This window comes from Hyphopichia burtonii (assembly GCF_001661395.1).
Source record: "Hyphopichia burtonii NRRL Y-1933 unplaced genomic scaffold HYPBUscaffold_5, whole genome shotgun sequence".
Lineage (NCBI taxonomy): Eukaryota > Fungi > Ascomycota > Pichiomycetes > Serinales > Debaryomycetaceae > Hyphopichia > Hyphopichia burtonii.
Window position 1 is genome coordinate 205,834 of NW_017963732.1, and position 25,595 is coordinate 231,428.

The window sequence follows — 25,595 nt, forward strand, 5'->3', positions numbered from 1 at the left end:
ATCAGGACATGAGCTTATGAGTTGTTTTGGGCCAAGTATAATTGTTTTTGTAATGAAGTGACTTGTTCTTTCAATTGATCTCTTTCTTGTTTTAAGATAAATAAGTCTGCTTCCAAGTCTTTTATCTTCATATTGAAGTGAGCACTAGTTATACCATCAACTTCGTCATCATCCTCTTCACTTTTATTATACTCAGGAACTGCTTCAGGAATTGGAGATGATGATTTGGAAAATTTCTCTTCACTAATAGAGGGAGGTGTAGCTCTGGAACTTATTCTTCTTGAAGCTTTCTTGAATAATTTCAATTCATTATTTTCTTTAATCAATTTTTCAATCATATTTCTTTGACTATTCAATTCATCTTGAGTTAAATTAAGAGCTTTACTAGTATTATTAACTGATTGCAAAGCATCACGATAATTAATTTCAAAAGTTTTCAAAGCTTGTAATTTTTGAGATAATTCATCTTGTAAAAGTTTAACTTCGGATTGAGAACCTTCTTGTTGCTCTTTTGAGATTCTTAAAATTTCATTAACTTGTTGTTGTAATTTAAGAACCACTGGATTATCATTTGGATTTTCAAGATTCCTTGCTTCAGCTTCAGTAGGTTGAGTATAGTTAGCAGGATTAGAAGACCATAACCCAACCAAATTTTCCAAATGAGAAGAAATATCCTTCTTAGATTTCTTACCGGTAGTAGTACCAGTGGCACCACTAGTAATAGATCTATTACCTGATTCATCAATAATTTGTTCATCATCAGAAAATTCCTCATCATTATGAATAGATTTATAATTTTCAAATTCTAAATTTAAATTTTCAAATTTATATTTCCAATCATTAATTTCTTTTCTTAAAATTTGTTCATCTTTAACTTGTTGAGATAAATTGTGGATTTTTTCCTCTTGAACTTTAATGATTTTTTGAAAGTTAGATAAATCACCAATTTGATTATTCATGAAAGGTTCAAATTTATTAAATTTATCAGATAAACGAAGATTTTCTTGTTCCAAGTAAATTAATTTATTATTGAGTTCCATTCTATCCAACTTATATTTTGTTAATTCAGTTATACCTTTTGTATCTGAAGAAGGTAAACTTTCGGACTCATTATCAACAGAAAGTGCTGAAGGATCAATTGAATTTTTCAATTCTTGTAAGATAGTTTCCTTTTCATTGAGAGAATTTTGTAAATCTCTAATTTGAGTAGATTGATCGTTTTGTTTGTAAGCGTTATTTTCAATTTCCAAGCTATTGATTTTTTCAGTTGCATTTTGCATTTGAATCTTAGTGGAAGATTTCAATTCATTTAATTCATTAGTTAATTCGCTAATGATTTTTTTAACTTTAGCATCTTCAGCAGAACGATCTCTTTGAGCACCGTTTAAAGCACCCAATAAACCTCTTTTTTGAACTGGTTCAACCGGTTGAGCTGGTTCAATTGGCTCGATTGGTTCGATTGGAGCTGGTTCAATTGTTGGGGAATTTTCCACTATTGGGGTTGAATCTTTCAAATTTTCAGTTGAGTCTGCATAATTATAATTATCTAACAAGGAAGCATGACCATTTGAATTTTCTGAATTTATAGCGGAACCCGGGGAGACTTGATTTAAATCAGCTGAAGGAGGTAATAAATTTTTACTATGAAGATCGGTGTCATTAGTTAAATCTTTTTCACTCATGTTAGTCGATGAGGGAACATCCACATCCACAAAGGAAACGTCTCTTGGTTCTTTGAAACCACCTCTACCAGGAGAGCCGGTTGGAGTTCTAAAATCTTCTGGGCCAGCAGAGAAGGATCTAGCATGGCGTTGGAGAGATTGTTTATTGAGATCTTGTATTGAGGCAGAAGGAGATTCTGGTCTTTTTGGAGCCGAAGAAGCGGCGATTTTTTTCTTATTTGGAGAAGCAATTAAGGACAGGTCAAGAAATTGATTAATTGTATTTAAATCAAGAGCGTATAGCATTGTGCCTAATTCTTCCCCGTTATAAAACTCATAAGTTGATAAATCTTGAGGGTCAGAATTTGAAAAATAATCATTTTTATCACCACCCATAATGATAATTTGATTAAAGTTAGGTAAGAAAGTCATGGAATGACCACATCTTGGACCTGGTCCATTGGAAATATCTTTGGATAATTTTGACCAAACCAAGGTATGTAAGTTCAAAACGTATAAAGCATCGTAAATAAGACCATGGAAATCATTCCCCCCGTAGATAAACAATTGATCATTAATGATACAGGAAGAATGTTCATTAACTGGAGGAGGAATATTACCCGAGGTGGGTAATTGCGACCATTTATTAATCAATGCGTCAAAGCACCATAAGTCATTTGAAACTTTTTCGTTATTATAAATCCCACCAAAGATATAAATTTTATTTTTGTATATTGACATTGAATGGTTTGCAATTGGAGGAGGTTTAAAATTATTCATTGGATCGATTAATTCCCATTTTGCCTTTGAACTTTTGAAAGTATTTAATTCAAAATAGTATAAGTCATTGAATACTTCCAGTTCTAATTGACCCCCAAATAAGTATAATCTTGACAGAGTTGAATTTAACGAAATAACTCCAATTGTATGTCCATATCTCCCGTTTGGTTTATTCAAAATATGGGATGGAATAGTGTACTTATTATTATTGATATTGAACAAATAGAAATTATTATCAGGATACCCATTAAAATCAGTATCAACGGTATCACCACCATAAATAATATAAGCATTACCACATAAAACCGACGAATGTCCAACTCTAGCTGGAGGATTGTTATTATTAGCTACTTCAATGTTCTTAGCCACGAATACATCATCTTTAGGAGCCAACTTCCAAGTATCTCCAAAAACTGATCCTTCCTTCAATCCTCCCATTAAAAAAATTTCATTTTTATCAGAAGAAATCGCTGATGCGGTATGTCTATAACGAGGAAAGGGTGAATCGTATAGTTTGATTCGTTTCCATGGACTCATTACATCCAGTCCAGTTGGGACTGACTGTCCCATCTGTTCTGATAACACCGGCTGGGGTAATATCTCTGGTACCGGCTCTGGTAAAGGCTCTTGCTCCTCTGGCACCAGCGATACTTCTGGTCTTTCAGGGAGAGGCTGACTCTCTTTATATCCTTGATACATCGAATTAGGACGATCTTCTATATGATCCTGCTCTGAACTAGTCATGGAGGTCTCAGAATCATCCACCTTCTTTTTACTTTTACCAAACTTAAAACGAGCCATTGGACTTAAATGAAGAAGAAATGGTGTAGGAAAACACCAAACAAAAAAAATTACCCAATTTGAATAACGTCCTAACAAACAAATACAAAGTCAAGTCAATATCTTTTTTAGGGAATTATCACGAGCCAGTGGTCAAAGTGGAGAATCCATGTGATCAGACGACTGCAAATCAGTCCAAGACTCTGCTACTATGCTACGGGTATGGTATGCCAGTCTTACCATGGTATGCTACTGGGGTGCGAGACTGGTGCTAGTATCGAGTAGTGAGCACTATACTTGTCTATGCGAAGCATAAACTGTTTGTAGATATAGTGAGTATTGTGAGTAAGTCATGCTGGTATAGTTGTTTGTATAGTTTGTATAACTGTTTGTATAGTTTGTATAGATGGTATAGCTGTTTGTATAGATGGTATAGTTGATGGTATAGTTGATGGTATAGTTGATGGTATAGTTGATGGTATAGTTGATGGTATAGTTGAAAGTAGTACAACTGCCTATTTGGTTGTATAGCTGCACGGTAAGTACAACACTGTCTATCATTTAACAGTATAGTTTACTAACTAGTAAACCAATACTATAACTAATAAGAGCCGTATCATTAGTCACAGCACATACTTCCATACTCGGAAAACTCTAGGCCAATATCAGGGTATCAGGATACATGGGGGTCTTGTACGATGCAATACTAAGGTTACTAAAGCATAAAAGAGCCTTTTAAACCATACAACTCAAATGATTTAACTTTCCATTTCTTAACAACTCCTCTTTCACCAGCTCTTTCTTGAGCAGGTTCCTTCTTTGAGTAAATGCCATTCTCTTATTAGCCTTCTTCTATGCTGCTTTGAGTAAGGCATTCTTCTTGTAGGGTCTCTTCTTGCAGGATCACTTATATAGAACTTCTTATAGAACTTCTTGTAGGCCACTGCTACTTTCGGTAGTTCTATTTAAACTTTTTTCGACTTATCTACTTTCTTAGCAGACTATTCATTGGCCTTCGCTGCTTTAACTTTCACTGTTGAAAATTTCATTGCTAGGTTTCCATTGATTTGAGCTGGGTTTTCAGCCATTTCAATGCTGCTCTGATCAGAATGAAATTCTACAGCATTACTACATTATACTAAATACTCGTGTCCATTAGTAGAATATGGCATTATCATTAGATTCTAGTTGTAGTTGCTGCAGTAGTAGTAGTGTAGCAGTATTGAAAAATCATTAGTACGCGAAAAACGACCACGATTATCAACTCACTCTTTAGCCAATATGGCTTCGTATAACCCCAATGATCTATTAAATCAGATCTTCAACTCTCCAGAAACATTGAATGAGATCCCGCAGTTGCTTAATCATACTCATCAATATAAAACCCAGTTGAATAGAGAATTAACTAAACAAATATCGCAGTACCAACATCCATCCCAATTAAATAATGATATTCTTGAATTGATAACTACTTTGAAGAGTACCAAGTCCAAGGCTGCTTCTACTCAGTCGAATATTATAGTCATGACCCAATCAATTCAGTGTTTGGACCAATATAAGAAGAATTTGGTCCTTTCAATGAAAATATTGAAAAGACTACAAATGTTAATTATATCCAATAATAAGTTAGACGGTATCATTCAAACTCATAATTATAAAGAGATTCTATCATACTTCAGTGTTGTTAAAGAATTAATGAGTTATTTCAAACCATATAAGTCAATCAATGAGATTAATCAATTAAATTTAATAATTAACAAGACACAAAATAAATTAATTGATGATATTTTCATTGATTTTGAAGACTCTTTTACTAATAATTTCACTAATAATCAATTAGTTTATGGATGTGAGATTTTAGAGTTGGTTGATTTAAAATATAAAGATAAATTATTGAATTGGTTTTATAATTATCAATTAAAAGAAATTAAATCAATTTTTAATAACTTGGATGAAGCTGGAAATTTAGAAAATTTAAATAGGAGATACATTTACTTTAATAATGTTCTTTCCAATATTCAGAATAATTACCTATCGATATTTCCTTCAAATTGGTTAATTGATTTAGAATTATCAAAACTTTTCTGTAAAATTACTAAACAAGATTTGATTAATCAATTATCCAATTCAAACCAAATCGACTCTTCTTTATTATTAACCTCCTTAACTAAAACTTTGGATTTTGAAAATAAATTAAATGATATTTTTAAAACAAATGATTTTGATAAAATAATTTCTAAATCTTTTGAACCTTATTTAATCATTTGGGTTAATGAACAAGATAAGTTCTTGAGTAATAAATTTATTGATTTTTTCCAAATTTCTAAAATTCCTCAAGAATATATCGATATCAATAATCTAAATGATTTCTTAACTATTCTTAAAGTTAATAATATTCCAAATATTGCTAATTCTTCGATTGAATTATTTAAAATTTTCCATAAAATTTTAACTCAAATTATTAAATTAACTAATGGTGAAGTTTTAATTGATGTTTCAAAAGTTTTCATTAAATATTTATATGAATATTACTTAAAACATCTTTTACCAATTATAAATCAATCAATTCATCCAAATCAAAATTCATTACCTTCGAATAGTCCCTCCGATAATATTGAATCAATCAAATATTTAACAATGGTTCTTAATACGGCTGATTATATCATTAATAATATCAATGATTTACAAGAAAAATTTAAAAATCTTATTAATGAAGATTACAAAGATAAGATTTCCTTTGAATTATGTCATGATTGGTATTTTGAATTAATAAATAAATCAATCATTTGTCTATTAAATAAAATATCTGATGACTTAAAATTTCCTTGGAGACAATTCGAAAATAATAATTGGAATAATATGGATTCTGTTAATGATGTTTCAACTTATATGATTGATTTTAAAGCTTGTTTAAATAATAATATTAAATTAATTTTACCCCTTATTATTAGAGATGGTTATATTAGAAATTTTTGTGATAAATTAATTGAAAATATAATTTATTCTTTTATGAATCATTTAAAACTAATAAAACCTCTTTCGATATTGAATATTGAACAAATTTTATTTGATCTTTCAAATTTGAAGGATTACTTATTAATTATCCCCCTTTATTCAAATCCTAATTATGATGAACTGAAAATTTCAAATGAAGATATTTCGAAGCTATACACTCGTTTGGTTAATAACCAATTTAAAAAAATTGAAACTCTCTTAAAATTACTCTTAACTCCAACTTTACCAGTTGATAATTTAATAGAAAACTACTTTCAATTGATCGGTGATAAATCAGTGGCTAATTTTAATAAAATCTTGAATTTAAAAGATATTGACTCTAATCAAAAGGCAAAATACATTGATAATTTCAACCTACAGTTAACTCTTTCCAATGACTTACAAGATGAGTCTCCAATATTATCAAATCTAGATGATAACTCATCAAACCTTACAAATAATTCAGAAGATTATCAATCCCAAAGTATACACCCTCAATCCCAACCTTTACCTCAACAACCTGATATAAAGGACCTCCTCAGTTCAAAGTCCCCTGAACCAAGCTTACCAGAGTTCTTGAAAAGCAAAAGCCCAAGGATTCTATCAAATAATTCCTTGAAGATAAACAACTTTGAAAAAAATTTAAGAGAATTTGCTCTCAATGGTGAAAACCAAGTCAACAAATTTAACGAAAACTTTAAAAACTTCGGTAAGCTCTTCAGAAAAGACAACAGTAATGAGTAATAACCTTAAAATCTTCTTTCATTACTTAATAGATAATTATTTGGCTATAGTACTTTTATAGTAGTAGTTTTTTGTAAGTGCAAAAAAAAAAAAAGAAAAATAGAAGTAGACGGAAATAAAAAGATCTTTACTAAACATCTTTCTCAAGCCATAATGACAAAATTAGTTAAAATATGTGGGTTGAAGACCCAAGAAGCTGCCGATAAAGCAATAGAATCCAAAGCAGACCTTCTAGGTGTGATCTTGGTTCCTGGTAGAGCAAGATCGATAGATCATGAAGTTGGCAAAACTATTTCCAAGAGAGTTAAATTGGAAAGAAGCAAATCGAAATTCCAAACCAGTAAAGAACTTATGGAGCATGCTCAGGAATTGAAGTTAAAAGATCACAATGAATACTTCATTAAAATACGTGATTTGATCATAGAAAATGGTCCATTCTTAGTTGGTGTATTCAGAAATCAATCTATTGAAGATGTTTTCAAGATAGCTCAAGAATTGGATGTTGATTTTATCCAATTACACGGTAACGAGATTTTGGAAGATTACCATAAATATAATCAAGATAAATTCAATGGGAAGTTTGGTATAATCAAAAGATATGTCATACCGAAAGATATTGAACTAATGTCCCAAACATTTTCGAATATGAATAATGGATTAGCATTAGCATTATTAGATTCGGAATTAGGAGGAGAAGGGAAAACAATAGATTGGAGTTATTTGAATAAAATGGATGGGCAGTTCATTTTAGCAGGAGGATTAAATCCGGATAATTTAGCAGATACTAATCAGTATGCTAATATTATAGGATTTGATGTGAGTGGAGGAGTGGAAAAGGAGAATGGAGAGAAAGATTTGAACTCGATTGATAGATTTATTACAAATGGTAAAAATTTATAAATGAATATGGATATTAATAATATATAAAAAAACATATATATATAAGTATATATACACGATAAAGAAGAGAAAAACCAATATACAAGATTATGCTTAAAATTAATCAGCTTGATCCCAATTACCAGGTCTTGGTTGTTTTGGCATTTGAGGACCACCAGCTCTTTTAGCCATAATGATTTGATCAATTGATAAGATGGTGTTAGTAGCTTCGGTAGCAAAATCAATGGCAGATTGTTTAGCGGATAATAAATCATATATACCATTTTGTTCAATATTCAATAAGCCATTTTCAGTATCGTTATCGATATCAATACCAACATTAAGACCCGAATTATCTTCAGCTGAATGAGCAGCATATAATTTACTTAATAATTCTGAAGAATCCAAACCAGAAGTTTCAGCCAAAGTTCTTGGAATAACTTCGAAAGCTTTAGCATAATTTTTAATTGCTAATTGTAATAAACCAGGAGTTTGTTCACCATATTTAGTAATTAATTTAACTAATTCGATTTCAACTGCACCTGCACCAGGTAATAAACGATTATCTTTTAATAAACCTTTAATAGCATTAACACCATCGTCAATAGCTCTTTCGACATCGTCCAAGGCATTTTGAGTAGCACCTCTAATAATGATAGTAGAAGTTCTTGATATGGAATCATTCAGTTGTTTAAAGATAGTAACACGATCACCACCAATTTCTTTAGTTTCAATGATATCAATTTCACCCATTTCATCAGGCATTGGAGCACCTAATCTTGGTAAAGGAGTAGAACCACAAACTTGACAAATTCTTCTTAAATCGAATTTAGAAGGAACTTTTAAAACCAAGATATTATATTTATTAAAATAATGTAAAGCTAATTCACCAATTGTAGAACCAGCAATAACAACTTTAACACCGGAATCACTAATTTCTTTACACATAATATCTAATTGTTGTTCTTCACCTTTTGAAAATTCTAACATTTCTTTAGCATTATGTAATAAAACTGTACCTTTAGTTTCAGTTGTTGAAATATCAATTGGACAAGTGAAAGCAACGACTTTTGATTTCCCATTGATATTTTTAATATGTCCTTCAGGTTCTCTTGGGAAAACCATACCTTTGATAACTTCTGATTGTGATAAAGAAGCACCCATAATTTTAACCACTCTAACTGAGTCAACGTTAAAATTATTTGGATTTTTTGGATTTATAATGATTTTGAAAGCTTCAATTACTAATTTTGAAATCAAATCTTCTAAACCGTATTGCTTAGCAGCAATGACTGGTTTAATAACTTTTAATAATTCATCTGAATCAGTGATTGATTTAACTTGTTCAATAACCAAATCATTTAAATTCTTCTGAAGGAAAGTATTGGCTAATTTAAAACCTTGAATGATTTCTGGAATACTTAAACCTAAATTAATCAATTTTTCACTAATATTCAAGAATTCTCCCGCTAATATAATAACCATATTTGTATTATCACCCATTTCGAATTCTTGTTGTTGAGATGCCATAATCAAAATTTTAACTGCTGGATGGACAATTTCCAATTCATTCAACATAGTGGCGGCATCATTGGTAATGAAAATCCTTCCTAAATGATTTACAATGATCTTATTACGACCACTTGGCCCCATTGATGTTAATAAAATTTTGGAAATTTCTCTAACGGCTTCAATATTACGGATCACAGCCCCGTCTGCATTGGAATGGGATTGGTACCCTTGCTTGAACAACCCGGCATTGGGTGCAGATGGTAATTTCAATGACATACTAAAGCTTATTCAATGAACCTCTGTGAATAACCTCCAAGTATCAAGCTGTGCTTATGGATCAATCGCGTCGAAAGGAAAAATTTGATGGCGAGCGAAAAAAAAGACGGCCACGCGACACGACCTTCTTCTATGATTGCAAAAATTTTCCTGCCAAACTACTACTATTAAACGATTAGAATAACGATGGATGATGCTTAAAGAGCTCTGAGCTTGTGTTTACCTTGTTCATAATTTGATCCTCAAGTTTCATTTCAAGAAAACGTAGAAGACTAAAAAAGAGGATAATTGGAAACAAAAAAAAAATGAAATGAAACGTAAAACCATAAAAAGGAAAGATTTTCAAGACAAACGGTTCAGGGGATAAAGATAGAAGCCAAGCCCAACCACACTGTAGAGACAAGCAATTACCAAATTCACCAAGTGCCCTTGAAGACCTACTTAGATAGGCAAGGCTCGTGCAGCGAGGCAGACATGAAATACCCCTGAAAACCTTCAGTGCGATGAACGAACTGATGATGAAATGGCCATCACAGCAAGTTCAACGCTTGTAGCTATTTCCAGCAGGAGGTAACAAAGAGAAAGTTTAAATAAGTATAACCCCGGGAGATTTACGATGGCACAATCGGATCTGATCTTAGATCATTGACAGTACGTCAACCATAGTGCAGTTTGGCTAACGTCATTCTCCGTGCTTGCAAAGGGACTCAATCGGAGAATCAAAGACTAATTCCATAATGGTTGTGAAAAATACGGGCTACGCTAGTGGGAATGAATATCCGTCAATACATTAATACACAAGATCTATAAGAGAAAGTCAGTCAGCTAATGAGTCAAGAGAGAAATCAGCCAGAAAGTTTATGAATTAGAGCCAAGTCTTCATCAGAGGCAAAATCCTTTTTAGATACTAAATCATGAATTTGTTTAAGCAAGCCTTCATATTTTTTGATTTTAGCATCTTGTCTACTAATATGGTTTTCATATTTAGAGACATTGTCCTGTAATTGTTGTTGAGCCTGTTTTTTACGTTGTCTACATTTCAGGGCTGCAACACGGTTTCTTTCTAGTAATCTTTCCTTTTTCCAAGCGGCGGTTCCAGGTATTGGGCCAGCATCGGGGTTGAAAATGACTTCATTATTGTAGATAAGCTGATGATTTGGCGGAGGCACCCCTGCAGCTCGTTCTTTCTGTTGAGTAGGTAGTGAGGGGGGTGGTTGCACTGGGATTGGTCCAGCTTCATTGGGGCCCAACTGGGAATTTGAGGCGAAATGATTGATCATTTCATTATTGAACTGTGGGGGTTGTTGAGGTTGTTGAGGTTGTTGAGGTTGAGGTTGTTGAGATTGTTGTTGTTGTTGTTGTTGTTGGTCAGGAATGAATTCGTCTAAGCCATTATTGCTGCCATCACTATCGAAAAAGGCTTCATGATTAATGATCTGTCCAATTTGACCATTGGAAATGGATATTCTTCTTCTACGGGGGACTCCTTCTGAGCTATAAGGTAACATCATGGTAGAATCAAATATAGGAGGATTTGTAATTGGATAACTATTGATATCAAAAGGGTTATGGAATGATAAGTTTTGTTGGAATGCTTGAATAGCATTGAAATTAGTGTCTGCCGGGGGATTATTCCCATGTCCATGCATCATCTTGTTAATAGGCGTAGGATTACTATTTGAGTTTGGATTTGATGTATTGGCAGAATTAGCATTCGATGTATTATTATCTGAATTGTTATTTGAGGTTAATGGCGTAGCCATTTGTGATTGATTAATTGGATTAGCCATTCGTGACTGATTAGGATTAGCGTGCAAGTGAGCATAATCGATCAAATGATCGTCAACACTTTTGGCCTGATACTGCGACTGAAGAGGCTGATTGGATGTATAGTTCATATTGAAATCATTTAAGCTTAAAACCCAAGCAAGAAGAGATGTTGTTGAAAAAAAAGTGATGGGTCAATTATTGAAATTATGAGACACTTCTAAGCAATAGAAAAAGGAAAGAGCCACTTCAGAGAAAAAGAAAAATCACTTTTTTTTTTGGTGCGCATTGTTCGGAGTTAATCCCAATTGGGAATTGTTCCGCAACAGAACCCTTTATCCACTGTGGAGACAAATGGCCTCCGTACACCAGGAACTCACATCCATACACCAGCTTGGATGCGATACATCACACTGATCAATACGATACATCACATTGGATACATCACATTGGATACATCACATTGGATACATCACATTGGATACATCACACACATCATATACATCACATATATCACATACATCACATCACGTACATCACGTACAGCACGTACATCAACGCTGTAGATACCCATTGGACCGCCAATGGCCACACTCAATGGAAAATACTCGTTTCAAGACTCAGACCAATTCCACCACTTGAGTAAACTACTCAAGTACAACATTGAACCAAGCCAACTAGACCACCTATTGGAAAACTACATCGAAGAATCGGAATACCCGCCGTCCAAGATCAAACAGGATGAGCACGTTGTTTATGATTTCGATTTCATCATCGAGAACCAACGAGGAATGAAAGTCTTTGGGATACCGTTGTTCTCTAATAAAAGTCTTCTACCGTTCATTGATCCTTCGAATTATCAACACATCAACGGCAAAACCATCTTGTTAAACTATAATAAGATCGAGAACTACCCATTACCGGACTTAGCCTGGAAGTGGGGGTGGTCCAATTGGTACATTTATATGGTTCACGACGTTGACGATCAAGGTTGGATTTATTCAAGTTTAATCTTTAACTGGAAATTTAATTGGAAAGGTAAATACTACTTCGGTAACTTCATTAGAAGAAGAATCTGGATTCGTTTAAGATATGAAGTTCATCATATATAGCATCAATAAAGACTAGTTTATATTAGAATAAAAAAACAAGAAGGTAGAATTAACCGCGCTAACTATTTTTCACAACCAAAGCATGTCTTCTATTGATTTACCTCTAGCAGTGCTGCTTATCAAGTTGAATATAACCAATAAAGATGATTCCATTGACGACACCATCCGGGAATTGCTAATGAAGTTAGACCCTCCGTACGGATCGTTGAAACCCAAACAGCCCGATTTACTGCAAATTATATCTTACTTCAAAATCAATACATCACCTCCAAATCGGGTCACGGAGTTTAATGATTTGACTAAATTGTTGAAACTCTACCAGTGTTTGCTTGCTGCTGAGAATAGTTCTATTTATTTAACTTACTTGATAAAAATTAACCAAATTTTGATCAATTCAATCCAAGATTCTGATCTTTGGGATAACCATTCATTTAGATTGAAAAATATCAATACCAGAATAATTAAATGTTTATTCAGCATATTCATTCACGAATTGAATATTGATATCATCAATTTCAAGTTGAATTTGGTATTGGAGTTCCATAAAAAATCGCTAGCTCACTTCATGAACTCGAAGCTCATTATTGACCACGATTGGATTATCAACATTGGTAAAATCTTGTTCCAGCTAGTCAATGTCAATAAAGCACCTGTTGACCTGTTGCCCAAGCTTCCTCAAAATGAATTCGTTTTGAAATATTGGAATATCTTAACCGCCCCACCATTTTCAGGATGGGGAGTCCCAAAGATTTCATTGGATGATTCTTTGAAGAATATTCCAAATGAATCCAATTCTAAATTATTGAAATCTTTCATCTTATTATTCAACGATTACATCGTTTTTACAAAAAAAAATAACCGTGAATCTAGTTTAATAACTTCTTTATTAATTATGATTATGTTATGCTATAAAGATGATTCGCTTATTCGATTTTATCATAGAGTTTCTACTTTAAGTACTTGATTCCTCCTCCTGATATAAAATATCCTAAACCACTTAATACTGTGGTACTGGCCACAATATATTCAAAGAATTGAAAAATTAAATTTAAGTCCGCTTCACCAATTCCTAAGACCATTTCAATACCGGGTCTCAATACTAAACTTCCAACATATACCATCTGTAATCCAGTGTTTACTTTCCCCAATAAACTTGGTTGTACGCTGACTGAACTGTTTCTAAAGTCAATAAAATTTTTAATGGTTTTAGGTTCTTTCATCGTACGATATCTTATATAAAATGCCCAAAAACTTAACAACACATCTCTACCAATGATTAAAGTAGCCAAATAAACTGGTATTATATTACTATAACCAAGACTTAAAGTACATGTTGTCATGAGAAATTTATCAGCCATTGGATCAAGAATTGATCCAAATGTGGATTTCAAATTGAATCTTCGGGCAATGTATCCATCAAGAAAGTCGGTTATACATGAATAAGTAAATATAGACATAGCCAAATTCGGCTCATTCTTTATGATGAAATATCCAATCATTGGCGTTGTGGCAATCCTGGTCATGGTGAGAATATTCGGTAAGGTAAATAGTTTATTACTGACAACTTCTTTTGCAACCGCTTCTTTAGGTTCCTTTTCAATGGCGGTTTCTTGTGGTTTGGGGGTAGTACTGTACTGGCGTAAAAATGGTTTGATGGTTTTACCAGTTATAGATGGATTTGATATTCTACTCGGTTGTAGAAACCGTGTCGAGGTGACACTTATACTATGACGAAAAACATTTGTAGACCTCAAGGATACAGACCCTTTTATTATCCCTACTGGACTAGCCAACCTAAACATGTCTGGTTCGTATTGTCTGGTTTGTATTGAAACTCAAGAGATCAGACTGTTTTGAAATATATATATGTAGTGTGAGAGAAGTCAAAAAAAAAAAAAAAATCAGACAAAAAAAGCAGTAATGAATAATGAAAATTAAATTAAAATATTAAAGAACTAAATCTATACTTTGTAAAACTATGTAAAAACTTATTTGGGTAAACCTTGATCATTGACCAATGATTCTTCAGTATCTTGAGGACCATCACCAACCTTGGTTAAGATAATTCTTGAAACACCTTTATAAATTTCTGGATCAGTGACTATATCAGTATCGGTGATCAATTTTGAAGAATCAATTTTATCCCAACCAGTTACTTTATTGAAAAATTTATATAATAAACCTAAAACTTTTGATTCATTTTCTTCTTCATAATAAACCACGGCATTTGGGCCAGCATCGAAGGTATAAGCAGCAATTATTTTACCTTCTTGCTCATTTAAAGCATGGATTAATTTGATAATTTTTTTAGAAGTATCATTCAAGTAGAAAATTGGAGGAGACGAATCCAAGCAAACTGAATGGAAAGAGTTTGAATCTTTCATAGTTAAGTCACCAAATTTGGCAAAATCCTTATCTAAGATTGATTGTTTCATTTCTTCGTATCTTTTTGGAACAACTTCTTTGATTCTCCATTGGAATAAATCAGAGGTGGCAACAGTAGTCTGCATCCCACTAGTTGAAGGAGTATCTTTTTTATCATCACTAACAACTAAAATAGCAGCCTTCATATTTGGCCAGTGGTTGATTGGGGCAACTTCGATGGCTTTTGAATCTTCACCATTTTCTTTAACCCCCATATCCCAGGCAACATAACCACCAAATAATGATCTGCAAGCAGAACCACTACCTTTTCTGGCAATCTTGGAAATTTCTGACATATCTTGAGGTAATTTATATAATTTTGATATAGCTACAACCAAAGCAGCAAAACCAGCAGCTGATGAAGCTAAACCAGCGGCGGTTGGGAAATTATTTTCACTGACAATGTGTAACCCCCATTGACTTAATTTTGGTAAGCTAGAATTTTTTTCTTCTAATTCAACTCTCAATTTTTTCAAATCATCTAAACATGCTTTAGTTCTTGGTGAATTGATTGATTCTTGTTTCCCATTAAGCCATAACTTGTCTTCGGTAAATGATTCACTAGTTGCAACTGAAGTCAAGGTTCTCAAGTCATTTTGAGATAATGTGACTGAAATAGAAGAGTTTGTTGGTAAGTTAAGTGATTTGTCTCTTTTCCCCCAATATTTCAAGGTCTAGATATACGTTAGTAAATGGCTAATGAAAATTTCAACTCAAAGGGACATACAGCAATATTAACAGGTGCAGTGGTTGATGCGGTATAAACAGTCATGGTATCCATATATTCTATAGTTGCAATTGTTAAAGAGGTGTGTTATGAAATCGTTGATGATTTTTCAGTTTGGAGTTTTTTTTTCTCAGATTTTTCACTGTCGCGATACGAGGAATCGTCGTATAATACGTAAAACATTAAGATATTTGATAATATTATAATTACATACACATATGATGAGAAGAGGCAATTGAAGATAGAAAAAAAAAAAGATATAGTAAAAGAATAGAAGGGGATGAAAGTTTTTTTTTAGAAAAAAATGGTTCAAAAAGACAAGAAGAAAACAACTTATAGACAAAGTACAGGAAGTAATATTACTTCAAAAAGAGAAATAAAAGACTAAAGAAAAAACATAGTTTCTTTGATAAGTTGATGATTTTCAAGATCTTTTAAATTTTTGAGAAATTTTAAATTAACAAAGGCAACAAAACGGAATAGCAAGTAAGATTAAAGTATTTAAACAACAAAAACAACAATTAAGGGTAGAAAGGAATGGAAAAAATATAATGGAAAAAGATTAAGCCCTAGTCCATTTCCATAATCTAGCTTTGCAATCCCCACTACCGGTTGCAAAGACACCTTCGGTACCTTCAGAATTGAAACTAACAGCAACAGAGATAACGGAGTTACGATGACCTTGTAACATTAATAAAGGATTACCAGAAGTTTGATCCCAGAAGATGACACCACGATCTTTGGAACCGGATAAGATATATTCATTATGAGGAGTTGAGCAAACGGAAAGAACAAAATCTTTATGACCAATATAGGTAACTTCACAAGAGGATTTTTTATTTAATGATTGATTATTTGAGGAAGAATTATTTGAAGCAGATTGATTATTATCTTGTTTAGCTTCCAAATTCCATAATTTAACGGTACGATCCAAAGAACCTGAAGCAATTTGTTTACCATTAGTTGAGAAAGCAACTGAGTAAACAGAATCTTCATGACCATTACCATTTTCATTACCAGAATCTAATCTTTCAACCAAGAACCCAGTAGTTGAATCCCAAACTCTAACAGTTCTATCTAAAGAACCAGCAGCGATTAATTTACCATCAGGAGAAACAGCAACAGTAGTGACACCGTCTTCAATTGATAAAGTTAAAGAACATTGAGAAGATCTCAAATCCCAAATTCTAACGGTTCTATCACCAGAACCACTAACTAAACGATCACCATCGGGGAAAAAATCTAAAGAATAGATATCTTGTTCATGACCTCTTAAAATTTTAATAATTCTTTTAGTGGTTAAATCCCAAATTCTAATTAACTTATCTTCAGCACCAGTAGCTAATAATTTACCATCAGGAGAGAAACAAACTGATCTAATGTATAAATCACCATTTGAATTAGCAGTCGAAGCACTAACACTAGTTTCTTGACCATTAGCCCCAGTTCCATTTTCACTATTTGCATTTGAACTTGAAGTATTTGCATTTGTAGCCGAATCAGAAGACTCATTATTAAGAGAATTTGAAGAATTATCATCAATTAATTTAGCAATCAAAGCACCAGTTTTAACATTGAAAACTTGAGTAGTTTTGTTACAACCAGTAGCAATAAATTCCCCATTTTTGGAAAATCTAACACAACAAACCACGGAAGAATGATCTAAAGAATGAATTAAATCAACGTCCAAATCACGTTTAAAAGCCGGGTTATACAAGACATAATAACCTGGTTTTTGTTTTTTGAAATCAGGATTTGCTTTAGAAACATCCAAATCAGTTAAGAAAGGAGGAATATCTTTAATATGAACTGCTTTTTGTTGAGGATCCACGATATATTGAGATCTATCAATAACGGATAAAGCAGTTGAAGTTTCAGGGTTTAATTTTGAAGAATCATCTTGATTAATTTCTGACTTAACTGGTTCCAATTTAGCGTTTGCAGGAGAATTGATTTTTTGTTCTGGATTTGAAGGAGATTGTTTAACGGAAATTGGTTGAGATTGAGGTTGAGAACTATTTGCTGGTTGTTGTTGAGCAAGATTTGGTTGGGTTGGATATCCGTAAGGTAATCCATTTGGTTGTTGTTGCTGAACTGCTTGTTGTTGGGCATGGGCTTGGGCTTGGGCTTGTTGTTGTTGTTGTTGAGCTTGTTGAGCTTGAACTTGCCTATCTCTGTTTTCTAATTCAGTCTTCAATCTCAAAATTTCTTCTTCATAGGCTTCTTTGATTTTTCTATGAGCCATTTCTAATTCATAAACGGTTTGTCTTATTTGTTGCATTTCTGCAGTTTGTTGATTATACTTTAAATCATAATCTTCTTTAACTTGTTTGAAATTAGATGCTTCAGTTAAAGCAAATTCAAACTCTTGCTTAACAGCTTCCAATAATTCATTCAATCTTTGTTGATGTCTTTGTTGTTGAGCCTGCTGTTGTTGTTGGACTTGCGCAGCAGCAGCAGCTTGCTGCTGTTGCTGTTGAGCTTGTTGTTGCTGTTGTTGTTGCTGAGCCACGGCTGCAGAATTGGAAGTATACACCGACATGATTAGACGATATTAACCACTTATAAACTTATCAAGTCAATCCGAATAACTTTTGTTTTCTCTTTTCTTGAAAAGAGAAAAAAAAAAAAAAAAAGGGTAGTGAAAAGGTTGAAAAAAAAGAAAAAATTATAAAAAATACTGACAAACTTGACCTAAACTCACTAAAATACGATAAAGAAGGTAATTTGATAGTTGGGAACAATTTAATGAGCGAATCAATGGATATAGACAGATCGTCAGATTATTTTGGCGTGTGATTGATTAAGGGGAAGGAAAAAAAACAATTGGAAGAAATAGGAAACCAGGAAAAAAAAATCGAAAAAAGAGGGAGTATCGAAAAAAGAGAAGGAAGAATTTGTTGATGGAAGTAAAATACAACAAAAGACAAAAAAAAAAAATAATAAAAAGCACTCAGAATACAATTCCAGCACAAGCACAGTTCCAGCACGTCTGTCTGTCCACATTTGCCTACACAGCGTTTGCTTGTATCGCACACCCCCCAACCCCAGTGGTGGCTACTACACACCCGCCGTAGCTACATGGACTCGCTGGTTCGGTTGAAGCAGCAGGCCAATTGAAGCATCTGTAGTCGAATCAGCTGGAAAATCTAGGGAGAGCGCACCCCCTTTTTGCTCGCTGTTTATTTTCCAACGGGGAGAAACAGGGGGTGCAAAAAAAAACAAACAAAAAAAAAAAAAAAAATTCAAACAAAAAAAAATTCAAAAAAAAAATTCAAAAAAAAATTCAAACAAAAAAAATTTAAAAATTTAAAAATTTAAAAAAAAAAACAAAGGAACAGAAAAACAAATTCCGTGCACCCGTGCACCAGAAAAAAAACCCACCGAAACAACTCTCGGTTCTGAGCGGAGTTGTCAAGTAGCGAGATACCAGGAGAGCCAGCACCCGTTCCCCCGGGACTCGGTGCGGCCGGCCCTCGTAATTGGCCGGCCAGCAGCGAGCCCCCGGTTGTGGAAAAAAGCGCAGGTGCCCCGGATAAAAGCAGGAGCTGGTCGGAAGGCCGGTGGCATCTGCTCGGATCAGGAGCTTAACCCTCGTAGTGGGATCAGGGGAGCCGGCGTGTGCGGAGCAAAACGTGTATCACGTGACGCGTTTGTAGGTTATAGTGTGGAAAAATGAACTCGCTCGAGTGAATAAAATAGGATGATAGAACAGGATAATACAGGACAATACAGGATATTACTGGGTGATTGGACAGCATCAGAATGGTATACTTGGGTAATAAGATTTTTAGAGGGAAGAAAGAGCAGGAATTGTACGATAAGACGTTTGCGGGTAGATACCAAAAGGCGTTCAGGAGGAACCACTTTGTATATTTTGGATTACCGTTTATGTTATCAATTGTTGCCGGATCAATCTACTTACAAAAATTTACATCAACGAAATGGGAAGCTTACGATGAGAAATACAGACAGATCAACGAAGAAGAGATGTTGAAAATGGTGGAAAATAAACGACAAGTTGATAAGAAGAATGATTACTATAGGTTACAGGGCCTTCTCAACGACCATTTAAGTAGCGAGGTGAAATCCAATGACGATTACGAAATAGTAAGAGTTCAAAGAAAGAAGGAGGATGAACCAGTTTGGTGATTTTTTAGGTGTATAAAGTTTTGATGCTCATCGCATTTTTTTTTGTAAGGATAATACTGCTTCTTTAACAGAATGGTTTCGTTTTCATGTGAAGTGTGTAATGACACTATTCAAAAGAAGAAATTAGACCAACATAAACAACGTTGTTATGGTGCTTACTATACGTGTATTGATTGTTCGACAACATTCCAAAATAATGATTATAAAGCTCACACTTCGTGTATGACTGAAGCAGAAAAATATGAAAAAAATTTTAGAGCCAAAGCTAGAAGGGCTCCGGTGATTGACAAGAAACCAAAGGAAAAGGAACCAAAGAAACCAAAGGAAAACGAACCAAAGGAACCAAAGGAAAAGGAACCAAAGGAACCAAAGGAAAAGGAACCAAAGGAACCAAAGGAAAAGAAACCAAAGGAACCAAAGGAAAAGAAACCAAAAGAAAACCTTTTACTCAATCATTTTGACGCCAATTTATACAAGGCTATTAAGAAAATTTCTAAAAGTTCTAAAAAAGATAAAAAACAAATCATGAAAGAATTAAAATTATCTAAAAATGAGAAAAACGAAATAATAATTAGTTTATAATGTATATAGATTACTTTTTAACCGATTTATTTAATGCTTTATTCATTTTGGAATAAAATTGAGATAATGTATTATAAGGGAAAGTTAAATTATCACAAAAATAATCCGGTAACACTTCTAATAATTTTTTGGAATTTAACCGTCTTTCTTCATTGTCATCTTCTAAATCATTCAAAAACGTTGGTAAATAATTCACTTCGGCGGCAATTTCAAAATCTTTCTGTATAATTAATTTATATTCTATATGGATCGTCAATTTTTCATTAGTATTAACCTGTTTAACATCAAAGTAGAATTTACTCTCATCTTCCTCGTAGTTAACAATTCTTAATCCAGTTAACAATTCTAACATATCCAATATTATACTGATCGTCTTTAATTCTTTATTCAATTGGTCTTCGTTAATGAGTTCGGGCTCGTTCGTAAATTGATTGGTTATATTCTTCTTCTTCCTAATGGGTGATTCATACGTGGTTTGGGCAGTATTATTATATGATAAATCAGGATACTCTTCCCCTAATTTTTTCCCCTTTAATGGCGTTTCATTCAATTGTAGTATACTTTCATTGGAATTCTTTTTTGGAATCATCCCTATTAATTGTTCAATCGTATCTTGTTGTTGTTCAATCTTTTCACTCATCTCTCGAATAATCTCTTCATCCTTACTTATCACCTCTTCGTTTTGCTTCTTGAACTTATCATATATTTCATCCTGTTCATTATTCACTAACGAATTCATAATGGCTATTAATCCCTTCACATCCTTACTTTTCACAATCTCCGCCTCTGTTATTTCTCGTTTCTTCCCTTCCTTCATTAACTTCTTCGTTATCTTCCCCGGGGTCGTATTCACCTTATCACTACTAGATCGTGACGTTGGTCGCGTCTTGGAGGATCCCGGTCTCGAAGAATTGTTCGGCGTAGGATACTTCTTGATCTGTTTCTTTGATTTACTTGATTGTGGTGTGCTTATCTCCTCGGTTTCCTTCTCGCTTTCAATACCAGCCTCCGCTTCTTGCACTCTCGATGTTTTCCTGATCTTGGTCCCGGTATTATTACGTGTCTTTGCCATCCTTGATGTTTTCCTATAGCTATCTTGTAATGAGAAGAGATTGTTGTGCTTTTCTCTCTGATTTTTTTTTTTTTTTTTATTTTTGTTAGTTTTCACAGAGGGAACAAGCCAAAAAAATTCCAACCGCGTCCTCAACTCACATCATCTTACTCTAGATAGCCTTCCCAACTCCTGTAAGCGTGATCGTAGTAATAAGTAGATTTTGGCCTTATTCAGCATGGTCTAACACTGGCTTGTAGGCTTTATTCGAGATTCGTGTAGTAAACGCAGGGTCTATTCGTCTCATGGTGAATTTTTCCAAAATACTCAAATACTCAACTAGTCCTTCTTTTAATTCATTATATCTGATTTGAATGGACAAACCGTGATAGACGAGTGCTTAACTGGTCCTAGACAGGTATTAAATGAATGAAACTGCATCCAACGACTCAACCGAGTCAAGAGAGCCCAATGGAAGAATACCAACTGCATCTCAATTAGAGATCATCACCCATCCATGTGAACCAAATACCTTATTAAAGGTGAAAGCAGGCCCAGGAAGTGGTAAAACATTCACGCTTGCTCATAGAATCGCACACCTCATCAAAAATCGAGATATAAAGCCTAGCGAAGTGTTGGTATTGTCAATGAGTAATCGAGCAGTCAATAACATTCAAAAGACATTAGCAAAAATCCTAGATGACCAGACAATCAAGGAGATCACGGTCAATACATTCCATTCATTTTCAAGCCAATTGATTGATGAATACTCTCAGTTTTACTACAAAGATTATAGACATAAAAGGTTAATGGATGATATAAGTTGGAGAAATTTTTCTAATATTTTCTCGGGTAAGGTTATAAGTTTAGATGGTGAATCTGTCAAAGGTTCTATTACTCCAGCCTCATTAGAGAAGGTATTGTCGGATATTAAGATTGGAAAAATTAGTGTTTCTAAAGCTGCTTCGGAGTTCCAATTGAACGAAGCTTATTTAAAGCTATTAATTGAGTATATGAACAAAAATGGATTTATCCGATATAATGATTTGATCATCAATGCATTAGAGTTGATCCAAGACTCTTTGGACCAGTTGAATGAGGTTGGTCAGGTCCAATTGATCCCAACGTTGTCGAGGTATAAAGTTGTAATAGTTGACGAATTTCAAGATATGTATCATCAATTATTATCGATTATTCATTCGTTAGTAAAATACCCAACTGTTAATAATGGCCAACAACTTAAACATCTAACTATTGCAGGTGATCCAAATCAAAGCATTTATGAATTTTTAGGATCCAAACCTGAATTAATGGATTTTATTGATTATGATTTCCCAAGTTTCCAAATATGTGAATTGAGTATTAATGAGACATTTAGATTAACTAATGAAATCTCCAAGATGTCTAGCAAGATAGCTTTTGGTACAGACTCTAATATAATCAGTTCAAAAGGGCAAGGTGAATTACCAATAATAAGACAGCATTATTCCCAATATCAAGAGTATATCTTCATTATTGAAGAAATAATTCGCTTGATATTTGAACTGGGTGGCTTAATTAAGCCAGCTGATTGTATAATTTTAACTAGGTATAATAAGGAAATTGATGAAATAAGTAAAATCATGTCAACGATATATGATTTAAATTTTGAAAAATTAACGTCTGGAAATGAATGGATCAAAACTAAACTTCATTGCTTCTTGGATATACTTTACATTTTAAATAAAAATGCTGGATTTGAATTCAGTTTATTAAGTTTATTATTGAAAATTGATAACAAGATAGGCAATCGAGGAAGAATCTCAAAACTATTCAACGAATACAATTCTTGGATGAAAAATAACCAAAGCAGATCATTAGAGGATTATTTAAATGAACAGTTGATCCAGGATTCTACTAAAAATAACAAAATCTTGAAATTGAAACAAATTTATAAGATTGATAATCAATCAGTTTTAAATAAAATCAATTCATTTTTGAAAAGCATCCGAGATGAAAGGAATAAGATCTTTGAATCGTATAATAACGCAATTGCAACTCAAGATCATGAAACTATCAAGAATTCTATAACCCCCACTATGATATTGGAATCAATATTTAATATTGCTGAAGCCCTGGGGATACTTGACTATATTAATGAGCCAGACTCTCAAGGTAAACATAAGGTTCAAGATAACAAGCAGATTGAAAAAGATCATAAATATATTTTGAAAAGATGGTTGTACTCTTTTAATTCATCATTAGAATGTTCATTTGCCAATTATATCGAATCAAACAAAGAAAGTACCTTCCTAGATCATTTCTTAAGAAACTGTAATGATGAATGTCCCATTGGGAACCAAGATTCAATCAAACTTTCCACAATACATACTGCTAAAGGTCTTGAATATCCAATTGTATTTATAGTCGGGTTATCGAAGTTTGGAAATAAATCATACTGGGAATCTTTATTGACTAATGAGAGTAACTCAGTATCCAGAGACTTATCTAAATCAAGGCTATTCTATGTGGCAAGTACAAGAGCACAATCTGTATTGTATTTAGGTAGTACTAAACCAATTGATGAATTATCATCGGAAGTTCAACAAACGTTTACAAATAAATTACCCCAACTATTAGATAGCTCAAAATTAATGTCAAATTTACTGACCCAACTACAAAGACCTTTACCACATGAAGCTAAGCTAAAATCTGGGTTACAATCTTATCATATCTTCAAATCACGGAAACAAAATTATTGTACTTCATCCAAAAAATTTAACTCAATAGAATGCACCTCTAGCGCATCCGTTTGGCCTATGAGCAACTTTACAATACCTGTTCCAATTTCCACGTCAAGTAAATGGAGATTAAAACCCTGTAAGGTTATGCTTAAATTGCTTATGAAAAGATGCTGATATTCTGAATCCTTACACAAAAGACCTTAGATATTTCATGATAAAACAACAATAGACATGATATTACGTGATTTGGAATTTCGGGCTCTGCAAGTACTATCAAGCCTTCCACCTACAGTTTTTGTGGTGACCTTCTTCGGAGTTTTACAACTTTATCCTAAAGGTGACTCATTTCACAGTTCTTAAATGGCAATTTGCACTCATCAGGATCTCATTACATAAACCAGATACCAAAAACGGATGAATTATGAACAATCACCTTGAATTTGACAGGTGGGCTTAAACCCCAGCTAACTGAATATTTCGTTTCAACCACTAATATCCCAGCTAATTACTTTATTACCACGGCCCAATACATGGCTCTCAATGACTGAACTGTCAAGTACTAAATAAAGACCTTAAAAACGCAAAAAGCGCAAAAAAAAAACGAACCAAAAAAAAAAAAAAAAAACAGAAAAACTCCTGCGGATGCGGAGCGGTTCAGGCGTTCATAAAGAAATATTTATCTAAAGGGAATAACTGGCGGTATGTCTTGCTTATAACTGGAAGCTCTTACAGAGTTGGTTGCAATATGCACGAATAGGACTAGTGGGTTTACGTCCTGCTAACATTGTTGCATGTAAACTGACTCCGGTTGGGGGAGCCAACCGGTTTTTTAAGACAAAAGGTTTGCTTCCCAGACTCTTATGGCTCAAAGTCACGTATTTGACTCGGTATGATAACGGTTAACTACTAATGTCATATCGAGTGTGATTGTATTTCCGTTTCGATTCACATAATTTGATTTTTGATTTCAATATTTATCCGTTATGGCAAATTACGATTGCATCATTTTTATACTTTGCTAATTCCTATTACCTTTTATTTTTAGGATAAATTCCGTTAACTAACAGATCTTTTTTGAAGTCCAATTGTATTTTCAACTGGTTTTCTAAACTAAGACACTGGTAAGATAACTGAAGGGGACTTGATTCAACAACTAGAGTTCAAAAAATATCGAAAAGATCGGTTCTAAAACAGTTTAATTTTCAAAAGAACATTTCTACAAAATTTAGATTTCAAAAGTATTTTATATTTACCAATCTTTACTTCTGGCTGTCGTTCCTTCTGATGACAATACTTCAACCTTCACAGAATTCTACCCCATTCTATGGTGGGAAGAAATGTGCAAAATCATCCTTACAAAGTAACGATAATGATCAGCTATCAAATTATTTCGATGATTATATTAACGAATATCCTGATATTCCCAAATAT

General features: G+C 33.4%; 15 protein-coding genes across 15 annotated transcripts; 8 read left to right on the forward strand and 7 right to left on the reverse strand.

Moving 5' to 3' along the window:
• Window positions 1–14: 14 nt before the first annotated feature.
• KEL1 (Kel1p) lies at window positions 15–3,242 on the reverse strand (the record flags this gene model as incomplete). The annotated part of the gene is made up of 1 exon (XM_020222294.1): window positions 15–3,242. The coding sequence occupies one exon, from the start codon at window positions 3,240–3,242 to the stop codon at window positions 15–17; it is 3,228 nt and encodes a 1,075-aa protein (XP_020075835.1).
• Window positions 3,243–4,499: 1,257 nt separating this feature from the next.
• Window positions 4,500–7,004, forward strand: VPS53 (Vps53p; the record flags this gene model as incomplete). Its single annotated transcript, XM_020219757.1, has 1 exon — window positions 4,500–7,004. One exon carries the CDS (start codon window positions 4,503–4,505, stop codon window positions 6,957–6,959), a length of 2,457 nt encoding a protein of 818 aa, XP_020075432.1. The 3' UTR covers window positions 6,960–7,004.
• Window positions 7,005–7,112: 108 nt separating this feature from the next.
• Window positions 7,113–7,859, forward strand: TRP1 (phosphoribosylanthranilate isomerase; the record flags this gene model as incomplete). Its single annotated transcript, XM_020218818.1, has 1 exon — window positions 7,113–7,859. One exon carries the CDS (start codon window positions 7,113–7,115, stop codon window positions 7,857–7,859), a length of 747 nt encoding a protein of 248 aa, XP_020075433.1.
• A 99-nt stretch (window positions 7,860–7,958) lies between these two features.
• CCT8 (chaperonin-containing T-complex subunit) lies at window positions 7,959–9,626 on the reverse strand (the record flags this gene model as incomplete). Its single annotated transcript, XM_020222295.1, has 1 exon — window positions 7,959–9,626. The coding sequence occupies one exon, from the start codon at window positions 9,624–9,626 to the stop codon at window positions 7,959–7,961; it is 1,668 nt and encodes a 555-aa protein (XP_020075434.1).
• A 778-nt stretch (window positions 9,627–10,404) lies between these two features.
• Window positions 10,405–11,524, reverse strand: RCA1 (Rca1p; the record flags this gene model as incomplete). Its single annotated transcript, XM_020219248.1, has 1 exon — window positions 10,405–11,524. The coding sequence occupies one exon, from the start codon at window positions 11,522–11,524 to the stop codon at window positions 10,472–10,474; it is 1,053 nt and encodes a 350-aa protein (XP_020075435.1). The 3' UTR covers window positions 10,405–10,471.
• Window positions 11,525–12,148: 624 nt separating this feature from the next.
• HYPBUDRAFT_90278 (uncharacterized protein) lies at window positions 12,149–12,484 on the forward strand (the record flags this gene model as incomplete). The annotated part of the gene is made up of 1 exon (XM_020223861.1): window positions 12,149–12,484. A coding segment is annotated over one exon (336 nt), but the record flags the coding sequence as incomplete, so codon positions are not given.
• A 103-nt stretch (window positions 12,485–12,587) lies between these two features.
• On the forward strand, window positions 12,588–13,469 carry HYPBUDRAFT_6782 (uncharacterized protein; the record flags this gene model as incomplete). Its single annotated transcript, XM_020223611.1, has 1 exon — window positions 12,588–13,469. One exon carries the CDS (start codon window positions 12,588–12,590, stop codon window positions 13,467–13,469), a length of 882 nt encoding a protein of 293 aa, XP_020075437.1.
• HYPBUDRAFT_111350 (cardiolipin synthase) lies at window positions 13,453–14,307 on the reverse strand (the record flags this gene model as incomplete). Its single annotated transcript, XM_020218827.1, has 1 exon — window positions 13,453–14,307. The coding sequence occupies one exon, from the start codon at window positions 14,305–14,307 to the stop codon at window positions 13,453–13,455; it is 855 nt and encodes a 284-aa protein (XP_020075438.1).
• Window positions 14,308–14,493: 186 nt separating this feature from the next.
• Window positions 14,494–15,701, reverse strand: MVD (diphosphomevalonate decarboxylase; the record flags this gene model as incomplete). The annotated part of the gene is made up of 2 exons (XM_020220186.1): window positions 14,494–15,603; window positions 15,657–15,701. 2 exons carry the CDS (start codon window positions 15,699–15,701, stop codon window positions 14,494–14,496), a joined length of 1,155 nt encoding a protein of 384 aa, XP_020075439.1.
• A 237-nt stretch (window positions 15,702–15,938) lies between these two features.
• TUP1 (chromatin-silencing transcriptional regulator) lies at window positions 15,939–18,198 on the reverse strand (the record flags this gene model as incomplete). Its single annotated transcript, XM_020219758.1, has 3 exons — window positions 15,939–17,071; window positions 17,165–17,571; window positions 17,752–18,198. The coding sequence occupies 3 exons, from the start codon at window positions 18,196–18,198 to the stop codon at window positions 16,219–16,221; spliced, it is 1,707 nt and encodes a 568-aa protein (XP_020075440.1). The 3' UTR covers window positions 15,939–16,218.
• Window positions 18,199–18,475: 277 nt separating this feature from the next.
• On the forward strand, window positions 18,476–18,755 carry HYPBUDRAFT_153251 (uncharacterized protein). The gene has a single exon (XM_020221444.1). The coding sequence runs from the start codon at window positions 18,560–18,562 to the stop codon at window positions 18,731–18,733; it is 174 nt and encodes a 57-aa protein (XP_020075441.1). The 5' UTR covers window positions 18,476–18,559; the 3' UTR covers window positions 18,734–18,755.
• A 666-nt stretch (window positions 18,756–19,421) lies between these two features.
• On the forward strand, window positions 19,422–19,808 carry HYPBUDRAFT_110987 (uncharacterized protein; the record flags this gene model as incomplete). Its single annotated transcript, XM_020218798.1, has 1 exon — window positions 19,422–19,808. The coding sequence occupies one exon, from the start codon at window positions 19,422–19,424 to the stop codon at window positions 19,806–19,808; it is 387 nt and encodes a 128-aa protein (XP_020075442.1).
• HYPBUDRAFT_12083 (uncharacterized protein) lies at window positions 19,431–20,390 on the forward strand (the record flags this gene model as incomplete). Its single annotated transcript, XM_020219249.1, has 1 exon — window positions 19,431–20,390. Exon 1 carries the CDS (start codon window positions 19,881–19,883, stop codon window positions 20,388–20,390), a length of 510 nt encoding a protein of 169 aa, XP_020075443.1. The 5' UTR covers window positions 19,431–19,880.
• Window positions 20,391–20,482: 92 nt separating this feature from the next.
• HYPBUDRAFT_12084 (uncharacterized protein) lies at window positions 20,483–21,469 on the reverse strand (the record flags this gene model as incomplete). The annotated part of the gene is made up of 2 exons (XM_020219250.1): window positions 20,531–21,469; window positions 20,483–20,507 (listed from the first exon to the last, which is right to left on the reverse strand). The coding sequence occupies exons 1-2, from the start codon at window positions 21,460–21,462 to the stop codon at window positions 20,483–20,485; spliced, it is 957 nt and encodes a 318-aa protein (XP_020075444.1). The 5' UTR covers window positions 21,463–21,469.
• A 335-nt stretch (window positions 21,470–21,804) lies between these two features.
• Window positions 21,805–24,771, forward strand: HMI1 (ATP-dependent 3'-5' DNA helicase). Its single transcript, XM_020219343.1, has one exon. It carries the CDS (start codon window positions 21,867–21,869, stop codon window positions 24,336–24,338), a length of 2,472 nt encoding a protein of 823 aa, XP_020075445.1. The 5' UTR covers window positions 21,805–21,866; the 3' UTR covers window positions 24,339–24,771.
• The last annotated feature ends 824 nt before the right edge of the window (window positions 24,772–25,595 follow it).

What these genes read in the sequence shown, in the direction of transcription:
- HYPBUDRAFT_153251 (XM_020221444.1), top strand. Translation starts at nt 18,560, where the DNA reads ATGGAAGTAAAATACAACAAAAGACAAAAAAAAAAAATAATAAAAAGC.
- HMI1 (XM_020219343.1), top strand. Translation starts at nt 21,867, where the DNA reads ATGAATGAAACTGCATCCAACGACTCAACCGAGTCAAGAGAGCCCAAT.